The 13,604-nt window shown below is 43.0% G+C and overlaps 1 protein-coding gene across 1 annotated transcript in view; it reads right to left on the bottom strand.

Annotated features, from left to right (window-relative positions):
- The window catches only part of TNRC6C (trinucleotide repeat containing adaptor 6C), a 1,532,250-nt gene that overhangs the window by 983,560 nt on the left and 535,086 nt on the right, over positions 1 to 13,604 (bottom strand). The window contains exon 6 of the mRNA XM_053709646.1: positions 12,000 to 12,206. Coding sequence (XP_053565621.1) covers positions 12,000 to 12,206 — 207 coding nt within the window. The remainder of the gene's footprint in view (positions 1 to 11,999; positions 12,207 to 13,604) is intronic.

The raw sequence follows: 13,604 nt of genomic DNA on the forward strand, positions 1-13,604 counted from the left end.
AACAAAACTTTCCAAGATAACAACTTAATATCTATGGAATGTAGATGTTCAAACGGAACCCCTTGAAGAACTGAAAGAACTAGATTTAAACTCCAGGGAGTCAAAGGTCTGTAAACAGGCTTGATCCTAACCAGAGCCTGAACAAATGCTTGAACATCTGGCATAGCTGCCAGTCGTTTGTGTAGTAAGACAGATAAAGCAGAAATCTGTCCCTTTAGAGAACTCGCAGATACAGGTATACCCCGCTCATACAGCGGGTTAGGGACCGGAGCCCCTCTGTAAAGTGAAAACCGCCTTAAAATGAAACAAGGCAGTTTTAGCTTTCTTTTCAGTGTTTAAAATCCTGAAAACATGTTTCAACTAACATATATTAGGGGGCAATAGTGCTATGTTTAGTTTAACACTAACACAGCACAGTATTAAATTAGTATTCAATAAATACTGTACCTGTAAAATTGTGACAATTACTGTAGTAAAATTTGCCAGACTATAGCACTGAGACACAGATTGCACTGCAATGCTATAAACAGAGTGAACAAAGCATAACAAAATGGTGCCATTCACTTTTCTAGCAATCTCACAATGATTATAGCACTGTTTCAAAATCCTTGGAGGTTGAACTTCAGCTCCACAAAGCGCTGTATTAGCAAATCGCTGTAAAGTGAAGCGCTGTAAAGTGAGATATACCTGTAATCCTTTATCCAAACCTTCTTGCAGAAAGGAAAGAATCTTAGGAATTTTTATCTTATTCCAAGGGAATCCCTTGGATTCACACCAGCAGATATATCTTTTCCATATTTTATATCTACCGGTTTTCTGGCCTGAACCAGAGTATCAATCACCGAATCTGAAAACCCACGCTTTGATAGAATCAAGCGTTCAATCTCCAAGCCGTCAGCTGGAGGGAGACCAGATTTGGATGTTCGAATGGACCCTGAACAAAAAGGTCCTGTCTCAAAGGTAGCTTCCATGGTGGAACCGATGACATATTCACCAGGTCTGCATACCAAGTCCTGCGTGGCCACGCAGGAGCTATCAAGATCACCGAGACCCTCTCCTGTTTGATCCTGGCTACCAGCCTGGGAATGAGAGGAAACGGTGGAAACACATAAGCTAGGTTGAAGGTCCAAGGCGCTACTAGTGCATCCACTAGAGTCGCCTTGAGATCCCTGGATCTGGACCCGTAGCAAGGAACCTTGAAGTTCTGACGAGACGCCATCAGATCCATGTCTGGAATGCCCCATAATTGAGTCAACTGGGCAAAAATCTCCGGGGGGAGTTCCCACTCCCCCGGATGGAATGTCTGACGACTCAGATAATCCGCTTCCCAGTTTTCCACACCTGGGATGTGGATCGCAGATAGATGGCAGGAGTGATTCTCCGCCCATTGTATTATTTTGGTTACTTCTTTCATCGCCAGGGAACTCCTTGTTCCCCCCTGATGATTGATATACGCAACAGTCGTCATGTTGTCTGATTGGAATCTTATGAATCTGGCCTTTGCAAGCTGAGGCCAAGCCCTGAGAGCATTGAATATTGCTCTTAGTTCCAGAATGTTTATCGGGAGAAGAGACTCTTCCCGAGACCATAGTCCCTGAGCTTTCAGGGATTCCCAGACCGCACCCCAGCAAACTAGACTGGCGTCGGTCGTGACAATGACCCACTCTGGTCTGCGGAAGCTCATTCCCTGGGATAGGTGGTCCAGGGATATCCACCAACGGAGTGAATCTCTGGTCTTCTGATCTACTTGAATCACTGGAGACAAGTCTGTATAGTCCCCATTCCACTGTTTCAGCATGCACAGTTGTAATGGTCTTAGATGAATTCGCGCAAAAGGAACTATGTCCATTGCTGCAACCATCAACCCTACTACTTCCATGCACTGAGCTATGGAAGGACATGAAACAGAATGAAGAACTTGACAAGCGCTTAGAAGTTTTGACTTTCTGACATCTGTCAGAAAGATCCTCATTTCTAAGGAATCTATTATTGTTCCCAAGAAGGGAACTCTTGTTGACGGAGACAGAGAACTTTTTTCTATGTTCACCTTCCATCCGTGAGATCTGAGAAAGGCCAGAACGATGTCTGTATGAGCCTTTGCTTTTGAAAGGGACAACGCTTGTATTAGAATGTCGTCCAAGTATGGTAGTACTGCAATGCCCCTCGGTCTTAGAACCGCTAGAAGGGACCCGAGTACCTTTGTGAAAATCCTTGGAGCAGTAGCTAATCCGAATGGGAGGGCCACAAACTGGTAATGTTTGTCCAGAAAGGCGAACCTTAGGAACTGATGATGTTCTTTGTGGATAGGAATATGTAGGTACGCATCCTTTAGATCCACGGTAGTCATAAATTGACCTTCCTGGATAGTGGGTAGAATCGTTCGAATGGTTTCCATTTTGAACGATGGTACCCTGAGAAATTTGTTTAGGATCTTTAAATCCAGAATTGGTCTGAAGGTTCCCTCTTTTTTGGGAACTACGAACAGATTTGAGTAAAATCCCATTCCTTGTTCCATCATTGGAACTGGGTGTATCACTCCCATCTTTAACAGGTCTTCTACACAATGTAAGAATGCCTGTTTCTTTATTTGGATTGAGGATAAGTGAGACATGTGGAACCTTCCCCTTGGGGATAGTTCCTTGAATTCCAGAAGATAACCCTGAGAAACTATTTCTAGCGTCCAGGGATCCTGAACATCTCTTGCCCAAGCCTGAGCAAAGAGATAGAGTCTGCCCCCCACTAGATCCGGTCCCGGATCGGGGGCTACTCCTTCATGTTGTTTTGTTAGCGGTAGCAGGCTTCTTGGTCTGCTTACCCTTGTTCTAGCCTTGCATTGGTTTCCAGGCTGGTTTGGACTGTGAGGCATTACCCTCTTGCTTAGAGGATGCAGAATTAGAGGCCGGTCCGTTCCTGAAATTACGAAAGGAACGAAAATTAGACTTATTCTTGGCCTTGAAAGGCCTATCTTGTGGGAGAGCGTGACCCTTTCCCCCAGTGATGTCTGAGATAATCTCTTTCAATTCTGGTCCAAAGAGAGTTTTACCCTTGAAGGGGATGTTAAGCAATTTTGTCTTGGATGATACATCCGCTGACCAAGACTTTAGCCAAAGCGCTCTGCGCGCCACAATTGCAAAACCTGAATTTTTTGCCGCTAATCTAGCTAATTGCAAAGCGGCATCTAAAATAAAAGAGTTAGCCAACTTAAGTGCGTGAACTCTGTCCATAACTCCTCATATGGAGTCTCTCTACTGAGCGACTTTTCTAGTTCCTCGAACCAGAACCACGCTGCTGTAGTGACAGGAACAATGCACGAAATGGGTTGTAGAAGGTAACCTTGCTGTACAAAAATCTTTTTAAGCAAACCTTCCAATTTTTTATCCATAGGATCTTTGAAAGCACCACTATCCTCGATAGGAATAGTAGTGCGCTTGTTTAGAGTAGAAACTGCCCCCTCGACCTTAGGGACTGTCTGCCATAAGTCCTTTCTGGGGTCGACCATAGGAAATAATTTCTTAAATATAGGAGGGGGAACAAAAGGTATGCCGGGCTTCTCCCACTCCTTATTCACTATGTCCGCCACCCGCTTGGGTATAGGAAAAGCGTCGGGGTGCACCGGAACCTCTAGGAACTTGTCCATCTTGCATAATTTTTCTGGAATGACCAAGTTGTCACAATCATCCAGAGTAGATAACACCTCCTTAAGCAGTGCGCGGAGATGTTCTAATTTAAATTTAAATGTCACAACATCAGGTTTAGCCTGTTGAGAAATTTTTCCTGAATCTGAAATTTCCCCATCTGACAAAACCTCCCTCATGGCCCCTTCAGATTGGTGTGAGGGTATGACAGAACAATTATCATCAGCGCCCTCCTGCTCTTCAGTGTTTAAAACAGAGCAATCGCGCTTTCTCTGATATGCAGGCATTTTGGATAAAATATTTGCTATGGAGTTATCCATTACAGCCGTCAATTGTTGCATGGTAATAAGCATTGGCGTGCTAGAAGTACTAGGGGCCTCCTGCGTGGGCAAAACTGGCGTAGACACAGAAGGAGATGATGTAGAACCATGTCTACTCCCTTCATCTGAGGAATCATCTTGGGCAATTTCATTATCTGTGGCAGTACTGTCCTTACTTTGTTTGGACGCTATGGCACAATTATCACACAATTTTGAAGGGGGAGACACATTGGCTTTCATACATATAGAACATAGCTTATCTGAAGGCACAGACATGTTAAACAGGCTTAAACTTGTCAATAAAGCACAAAAACCGTTTTAAAACAAAACCGTTACTGTCTCTTTAAATTTTAAACAGAGCACACTTTATTACTGAATATGTGAAAAAATATGAAGGAATTGTTCAAAATTTACCAAAATTTCACCACAGTGTCTTAAAGCATTAAAAGTATTGCACACCAATTTTAACCAGAGCTTTAACCCTTAAAATAACGAAACCGGAGCCGGTTACAGATTTAACCCCTATAGAGTCCCAGCTACAGCCTTTGCTGTGACTTTACCAAGCCCAGAGGGGAATACGATACGATATGACGCCTTCTAGGAACTTTTCTAACTACTTTCAGGTCCTCACACATGCATCTGCATGTCTTGCTCTTAAAAACAACTGCGCAGTAATGGCGCGAAAATGAGGCTCAGCCTACAACTGGGAAGGCCCTTCCTGACTGGAAAAGGTGTCTAACATAGTGCCTGACGTTAAAAAACGTTCCCCAAGTTTATAAGTGTGAATTATCAGCATAAACATGTATAAAATGTCCAAATAAAGCAATTGATTTAGCCCATAAAAGTGTCTACCAGTTTTATAGCCCATATTAAGCCCTTTATTCTGTTTGAGACTAAGAAAATGGCTTACCGGTCCCCATGAGGGGAAATGACAGCCTTCCAGCATTACACAGTCTTGTTAGAAATATGGCTAGTCATACCTTAAGCAGAAAAGTCTGCTAACTGTTTCCCCCAACTGAAGTTACTTCATCTCAACAGTCCTATGTGGAAACAGCAATCGATTTTAGTTACTGTCTGCTAAAATCATCTTCCTCTCACAAACAGAAATCTTCATCTTTTTCTGTTTCAGAGTAAATAGTACATACCAGCACTATTTTAAAATAACAAACTCTTGATAGTAGAATAAAAAAAACTACAACTAAACACCACATACTCTTAACCATCTCCGTGGAGATGTTGCCTGTGCAACGGCAAAGAGAATGACTGGGGTGGGCGGAGCCTAGGAGGGACTATATGGCCAGCTTTGCTGGGACTCTTTGCCATTTCCTGTTGGGGAAGAGATATTCCCCACAAGTAAGGATGACGCCGTGGACCGGACACACCAATGTTGGAGAAAACAGAATTTATGTTTACCTGATAAATTTCTTTCTCCAACGGTGTGTCCGGTCCACGGCGTCATCCTTACTTGTGGGATATTCTCTTCCCCAACAGGAAATGGCAAAGAGCCCAGCAAAGCTGGTCACATGATCCCTCCTAGGCTCCGCCTACCCCAGTCATTCGACCGACGTTAAGGAGGAATATTTGCAAAGGAGAAACCATATGGTACCGTGGTGACTGTAGTTAAAGAAAATAAATTATCAGACCTGATTAAAAAACCAGGGCGGGCCGTGGACCGGACACACCGTTGGAGAAAGAAATTTATCAGGTAAACATAAATTCTGTTTTCTCCAACATAGGTGTGTCCGGTCCACGGCGTCATCCTTACTTGTGGGAACCAATACCAAAGCTTTAGGACACGGATGAAGGGAGGGAGCAAATCAGGTCACCTAAATGGAAGGCACCACGGCTTGCAAAACCTTTCTCCCAAAAATAGCCTCAGAAGAAGCAAAAGTATCAAACTTGTAAAATTTGGTAAAAGTGTGCAGTGAAGACCAAGTCGCTGCCCTACATATCTGATCAACAGAAGCCTCGTTCTTGAAGGCCCATGTGGAAGCCACAGCCCTAGTGGAATGAGCTGTGATTCTTTCGGGAGGCTGCCGTCCGGCAGTCTCGTAAGCCAATCTGATGATGCTTTTAATCCAAAAAGAGAGAGAGGTAGAAGTTGCTTTTTGACCTCTCCTTTTACCTGAATAAACAACAAACAAGGAAGATGTTTGTCTAAAATCCTTTGTAGCATCTAAATAGAATTTTAGAGCGCGAACAACATCCAAATTGTGCAACAAACGTTCCTTCTTTGAAACTGGTTTCGGACACAGAGAAGGTACGATAATCTCCTGGTTAATGTTTTTGTTAGAAACAACTTTTGGAAGAAAACCAGGTTTAGCACGTAAAACCACCTTATCTGCATGGAACACCAGATAAGGAGGAGAACACTGCAGAGCAGATAATTCTGAAACTCTTCTAGCAGAAGAAATTGCAACTAAAAACAAAACTTTCCAAGATAATAACTTAATATCAACGGAATGTAAGGGTTCAAACGGAACCCCCTGAAGAACTGAAAGAACTAAATTGAGACTCCAAGGAGGAGTCAAAGGTTTGTAAACAGGCTTGATTCTAACCAGAGCCTGAACAAAGGCTTGAACATCTGGCACAGCTGCCAGCTTTTTGTGAAGTAACACCGACAAGGCAGAAATCTGTCCCTTCAGGGAACTTGCAGATAATCCTTTTTCCAATCCTTCTTGAAGGAAGGATAGAATCCTAGGAATCTTAACCTTGTCCCAAGGGAATCCTTTAGATTCACACCAACAGATATATTTTTTCCAAATTTTGTGGTAAATCTTTCTAGTTACAGGCTTTCTGGCCTGAACAAGAGTATCGATAACAGAATCTGAGAATCCTTGCTTCGATAAAATCAAGCGTTCAATCTCCAAGCAGTCAGCTGGAGTGAAACCAGATTCGGATGTTCGAACGGACCCTGAACAAGAAGGTCTCGTCTCAAAGGTAGCTTCCAAGGTGGAGCCGATGACATATTCACCAGATCTGCATACCAAGTCCTGCGTGGCCACGCAGGAGCTATCAAGATCACCGACGCCCTCTCCTGATTGATCCTGGCTACCAGCCTGGGGATGAGAGGAAATGGCGGGAACACATAAGCTAGTTTGAAGGTCCAAGGTGCTACTAGTGCATCCACTAGAGCCGCCTTGGGATCCCTGGATCTGGCCCCGTAGCAAGGAACTTTGAAGTTCTGACGAGAGGCCATCAGATCCATGTCTGGAATGCCCCACAGGTGAGTGACTTGGGCAAAGATTTCCGGATGGAGTTCCCACTCCCCCGGATGCAATGTCTGACGACTCAGAAAATCCGCTTCCCAATTTTCCACTCCTGGGATGTGGATAGCAGACAGGTGGCAGGAGTGAGACTCCGCCCATAGAATGATTTTGGTCACTTCTTCCATCGCTAGGGAACTCCTTGTTCCCCCCTGATGGTTGATGTACGCAACAGTTGTCATGTTGTCTGATTGAAACCGTATGAACTTGGTCCTCGCTAGCTGAGGCCAAGCCTTGAGAGCATTGAATATCGCTCTCAGTTCCAGAATATTTATCGGTAGAAGAGATTCTTCCCGAGACCAAAGACCCTGAGCTTTCAGGGATCCCCAGACCGCGCCCCAGCCCATCAGACTGGCGTCGGTCGTGACAATGACCCACTCTGGTCTGCGGAATGTCATCCCTTGTGACAGGTTGTCCAGGGACAGCCACCAACGGAGTGAGTCTCTGGTCCTCTGATTTACTTGTATCTTCGGAGACAAGTCTGTATAGTCCCCATTCCACTGACTGAGCATGCACAGTAGTAATGGTCTTAGATGAATGCGCGCAAAAGGAACTATGTCCATTGCCGCTACCATCAACCCGATCACTTCCATGCACTGAGCTATGGAAGGAAGAGGAACGGAATGAAGTATCCGACAAGAGTCTAGAAGTTTTGTTTTTCTGACCTCTGTCAGAAAAATCCTCATTTCTAAGGAGTCTATAATTGTTCCCAAGAAGGGAACCCTTGTTGACGGGGATAGAGAACTCTTTTCCACGTTCACTTTCCATCCGTGAGATCTGAGAAAGGCCAGGACGATGTCCGTGTGAGCCTTTGCTTGAGGAAGGGACGACGCTTGAATCAGAATGTCGTCCAAGTAAGGTACTACCGCAACGCCCCTTGGTCGTAGCACAGCTAGAAGGGACCCTAGTACCTTTGTGAAAATCCTTGGAGCAGTGGCTAATCCGAAAGGAAGCGCCACGAACTGGTAATGTTTGTCCAGGAATGCGAACCTTAGGAACCGATGATGTTCCTTGTGGATAGGAATATGTAGATACGCATCCTTTAAATCCACCGTGGTCATGAATTGACCTTCCTGGATGGAAGGAAGAATAGTTCGAATGGTTTCCATCTTGAACGATGGAACCTTGAGAAACTTGTTTAAGATCTTGAGATCTAAGATTGGTCTGAACGTTCCCTCTTTTTTGGGAACTATGAACAGATTGGAGTAGAACCCCATCCCTTGTTCTCTTAATGGAACTGGATGAATCACTCCCATTTTTAACAGGTCTTCTACACAATGTAAGAACGCCTGTCTTTTTATGTGGTCTGAAGACAACTGAGACCTGTGGAACCTCCCCCTTGGGGGAAGTCCCTTGAATTCCAGAAGATAACCTTGGGAGACTATTTCTAGCGCCCAAGGATCCAGAACATCTCTTGCCCAAGCCTGAGCGAAGAGAGAGAGTCTGCCCCCCACCAGATCCGGTCCCGGATCGGGGGCCAACATTTCATGCTGTCTTGGTAGCAGTGGCAGGTTTCTTGGCCTGCTTTCCCTTGTTCCAGCCTTGCATTGGTCTCCAAGCTGGCTTGGCTTGAGAAGTATTACCCTCTTGCTTAGAGGACGTAGCACTTTGGGCTGGTCCGTTTTTACGAAAGGGACGAAAATTAGGTCTATTTTTTGCCTTGAAAGGCCGATCCTGAGGAAGGGCGTGGCCCTTACCCCCAGTGATATCAGAGATAATCTCTTTCAAGTCAGGGCCAAACAGCGTTTTCCCCTTGAAAGGAATGTTTAGTAGCTTGTTCTTGGAAGACGCATCAGCCGACCAAGATTTCAACCAAAGCGCTCTGCGCGCCACAATAGCAAACCCAGAATTCTTAGCCGCTAACCTAGCCAATTGCAAAGTGGCGTCTAGGGTGAAAGAATTAGCCAATTTGAGAGCATTGATTCTGTCCATAATCTCCTCATAAGGAGGAGAATCACTATCGAGCGTCTTTATCAGCTCATCGAACCAGAAACATGCGGCTGTAGCGACAGGGACAATGCATGAAATTGGTTGTAGAAGGTAACCCTGCTGAACAAACATCTTTTTAAGCAAACCTTCTAATTTTTTATCCATAGGATCTTTGAAAGCACAACTATCCTCTATGGGTATAGTGGTGCGTTTGTTTAAAGTGGAAACCGCTCCCTCGACCTTGGGGACTGTCTGCCATAAGTCCTTTCTGGGGTCGACCATAGGAAACAATTTTTTAAATATGGGGGGAGGGACGAAAGGAATACCGGGCCTTTCCCATTCTTTATTAACAATGTCCGCCACCCGCTTGGGTATAGGAAAAGCTTCTGGGAGCCCCGGCACCTCAAGGAACTTGTCCATTTTACATAGTTTCTCTGGGATGACCAACTTTTCACAATCATCCAGAGTGGATAATACCTCCTTAAGCAGAATGCGGAGATGTTCCAACTTAAATTTAAATGCAATCACATCAGGTTCAGCCTGTTGAGAAATGTTCCCTGAATCAGTAATTTCTCCCTCAGACAAAACCTCCCTGGCCCCATCAGACTGGGTTAGGGGCCCTTCAGAGATATTAATATCAGCGTCGTCATGCTCTTCAGTATCTAAAACAGAGCAGCCACGCTTACGCTGACAAGGGTTCATTTTGGCTAAAATGTTTTTGACAGAATTATCCATTACAGCCGTTAATTGTTGCATAGTAAGGAGTATTGGCGCGCTAGATGTACTAGGGGCCTCCTGAGTGGGCAAGACTCGTGTAGACGAAGGAGGGAATGATGCAGTACCATGCTTACTCCCCTCACTTGAGGAATCATCTTGGACATCATTGTCATTATCACATAAATCACATTTATTTAAATGAATAGGAATTCTGGCTTCCCCACATTCAGAACACAGTCTATCTGGTAGTTCAGACATGTTAAACAGGCATAAACTTGATAACAAAGTACAAAAACGTTTTAAAATAAAACCGTTACTGTCACTTTAAATTTTAAACTGAACACACTTTATTACTGCAATTGCGAAAAAACATGAAGGAATTGTTCAAAATTCACCAAATTTTCACCACAGTGTCTTAAAGCCTTAAAAGTATTGCACACCAAATTTGGAAGCTTTAACCCTTAAAATAACGGAACCGGAGCTGTTTTAAACTTTAACCCCTTTACAGTCCCTGGTATCTGCTTTGCTGAGACCCAACCAAGCCCAAAGGGGAATACGATACCAAATGACGCCTTCAGAAAGTCTTTTCTAAGTATCAGAGCTCCTCTCACATGCGACTGCATGCCATGCCTCTCAAAAACAAGTGCGCCACACCGGCGCGAAAATGAGGCTCTGCTTAAGCTTTGGGAAAGCCCCTAAAGAATAAGGTGTCTAATACAGTGCCTGCCGATATTATTATATCAAAATACCCAGATAAAATGATTCCTCAAGGCTAAATATGTGTTAATAATGAATCGATTTAGCCCAGAAACAGTCTACAGTCTTAATAAGCCCTTGTGAAGCCCTTATTTATGATCGTAATAAACATGGCTTACCGGATCCCATAGGGAAAATGACAGCTTCCAGCATTACATCGTCTTGTTAGAATGTGTCATACCTCAAGCAGCAAGAGACTGCACACTGTTCCCCCAACTGAAGTTAATTGCTCTCAACAGTCCTGTGTGGAACAGCCATGGATTTTAGTTACGGTTGCTAAAATCATTTTCCTCATACAAACAGAAATCTTCATCTCTTTTCTGTTTCTGAGTAAATAGTACATACCAGCACTATTTCAAAATAACAAACTCTTGATTGAATAATAAAAACTACAGTTAAACACTAAAAAACTCTAAGCCATCTCCGTGGAGATGTTGCCTGTACAACGGCAAAGAGAATGACTGGGGTAGGCGGAGCCTAGGAGGGATCATGTGACCAGCTTTGCTGGGCTCTTTGCCATTTCCTGTTGGGGAAGAGAATATCCCACAAGTAAGGATGACGCCGTGGACCGGACACACCTATGTTGGAGAAATTGGGTTTTGTGTCCCTTTACCAGAAGTAGAGCTGAATTTTCTAAGAAAAGGGGAGGAACCTGGAAATCCTAGAGAGATTAGAGGTGCCTTCCATAGAAAGTAATGAAGCTCTCTGGGACACAACATTTCAAATGGGAGAGAAGGTAACTGGAGAAGCCATGAGAGAGATGTTAACTCTAGAAGCTTGGTTTGCATCAATTCAAAATTAAACTGAAATATTTTCACTTAAATTTAAAACTTCCATTTGTCTATATTTTAGTGTATATTAATTTTCTGTTCATTAAAATAAGTCTTTTGTGAATTTTGAGCGAACTTCACATGATTACAGATGACGAGACAAATCAGTGAGACCAGCTTGTTTCAAATGCTTAGAAAATTTCACAAGACTTGTGAGAGAGCTTCAGACATACTATGGGAACTCCCATATTCAGCCTAGGGAACTGTCCTCTCCTTTTCTGAAAGTGTCAGTTTTAGTTTGCAATGCAGCAAATTCAAGGTGCAATGTAATTTGTATATATAAACAGAAATATACAAAGGATAATCTTAATATGTTAAAGTAACACAGAAGTGTAACAAAATGCTCATATCACACAGTGTGATATATTACACTGGGCTTGACTCTCCTTCAGATAAAGAAATGAGAGAGATCTTGCAGTGCTGGAGAGTTCCGCACTTTTTCTTTAGAATATTCAGTGAGTTCAGCCCCTGTGAAGTCTGAACTGCTATTTCTCTCTAAGCTGAAGAACCTTTGACTATTACAGCCTATGTGAGAAAGAGGCATACCTGGTTTGCACAGTACAGGAGCAGCAGCTGGGACACTTGGCCTTCCATAAGTGGCAGGGGAATCTGAGGTGCCATCCCCCCATCCTGAAACCTTGTTGGGGGGCTTTCCCCAAGCTGAAGTGCCATTATCAACTGCACGAGATGGCGATGAGGGCTCACCCCAGGAGGAATCAGTCTTTGAATGAACAGCAGGAATATCCCCCCATCCTGCAGAGTTAATGAGAAGAAGACAATTAGTACCTATTAGATCTCAGAAATTTAAAAGAAAATATTTACATTAATAGTCTTTAATTATCATATTATTATTATTATTTTTAAAAATATAGAAAATTTACAAATGTAAGGTAATCAAGCACCTGAAAGGTGACTCCATACTCCATATGGTCAATATAGTTTTTTATCCACACAGTACATAATATATTTATTGAACCAAAAGCTGTCATGGGGCTAAGAAAAGCTACCTTAAAATTAAAGGGATATGAAACCCAAATTTTTTCTTTCATGATTTAGAAAGAGCATGCAATTTTAAACAACTTTCTAATTTACTTCTGTTATCTAATTTGCTTCACTCTTTTAATATTCCTTGCTGGAAAGCATATCTAGATAGGCTTAGTAGCTTCTGATTGGTGGCTGCACACAGATGCCTCTTGTGATTGGCTCACTCATGTGCATTGCTATTTCCTCAGCAAAGGATATCTAAAGAATTAAGAAAATTAGATAATAGAAGTAAATTGGAATGTTGTTTAAAAATGTTTTCTCTATCTAAATCATGAAAGAAATTTTGTGGGTTTAATGTCCCTTTAAGACGCTCTTATGAACCCCAAATTCCAGATACACTGATTTACTTCAAAACAGCTGCTGAATAGCACAGGTGAAAGCTAAGAACAATAAGAACATTTTTGCTTACCTGATAAATTTATTTATTTTTTTGACACGATAAGTCCACGGATCATCTTAATTACTATTGGGATATTCACTCCCTGGTCAGCAGGAGGCGGCAAAATGTACCACAGCAAAGCTGTTAAATATCACCTCCCTCCTAACCCAGTCATTCGACCGAAGTAAAGGAGAGAAAGGAAGTAACAAGGTGCAGAGGTGTCTGAAGTTTATAAAAACCAACAACCTGTCTATTAAAAACAGGGCAGGCCGTAGACTCATCGTAACAAAAAATAAATAAATTTATCAGGTAAGCATACATTTTCTTTTCTTTTTAATGACACGATTAGTCCATGGATCATCTTAATTACTATTGGGAATCAATACCCAAGCTAGAGAACACAGATGATACAGGAGGGACAAGACAGGCAACCTAAAAGGAAGGCACCACTGCTTGAAAAAACCTTTCTCCCAAAAGCGGCCCTAGCCGAGGCAAAAGTGCCAAACTTGTAGAACTTGAAAAAGTGTGAAGAAATGACTAAGTAGCAGCCTTGCAAATCTGTCCCACAGAAGCCTCATTCTTGAATGTCCATGAAGAGGCAACAGCCCTCGAAGAATGAGCCGTAATTCTCTCTGGAGGCTGCTGTCCAGCAGTCTCATATGTAAAACGTATGATACTCTTCAACCAAAATGAAAGAGAAGAGAAAACCACAAACAAGGCAGAAGACT

Source organism: Bombina bombina, chromosome 1 (assembly GCF_027579735.1).
Source record: "Bombina bombina isolate aBomBom1 chromosome 1, aBomBom1.pri, whole genome shotgun sequence".
NCBI lineage: Eukaryota > Metazoa > Chordata > Amphibia > Anura > Bombinatoridae > Bombina > Bombina bombina.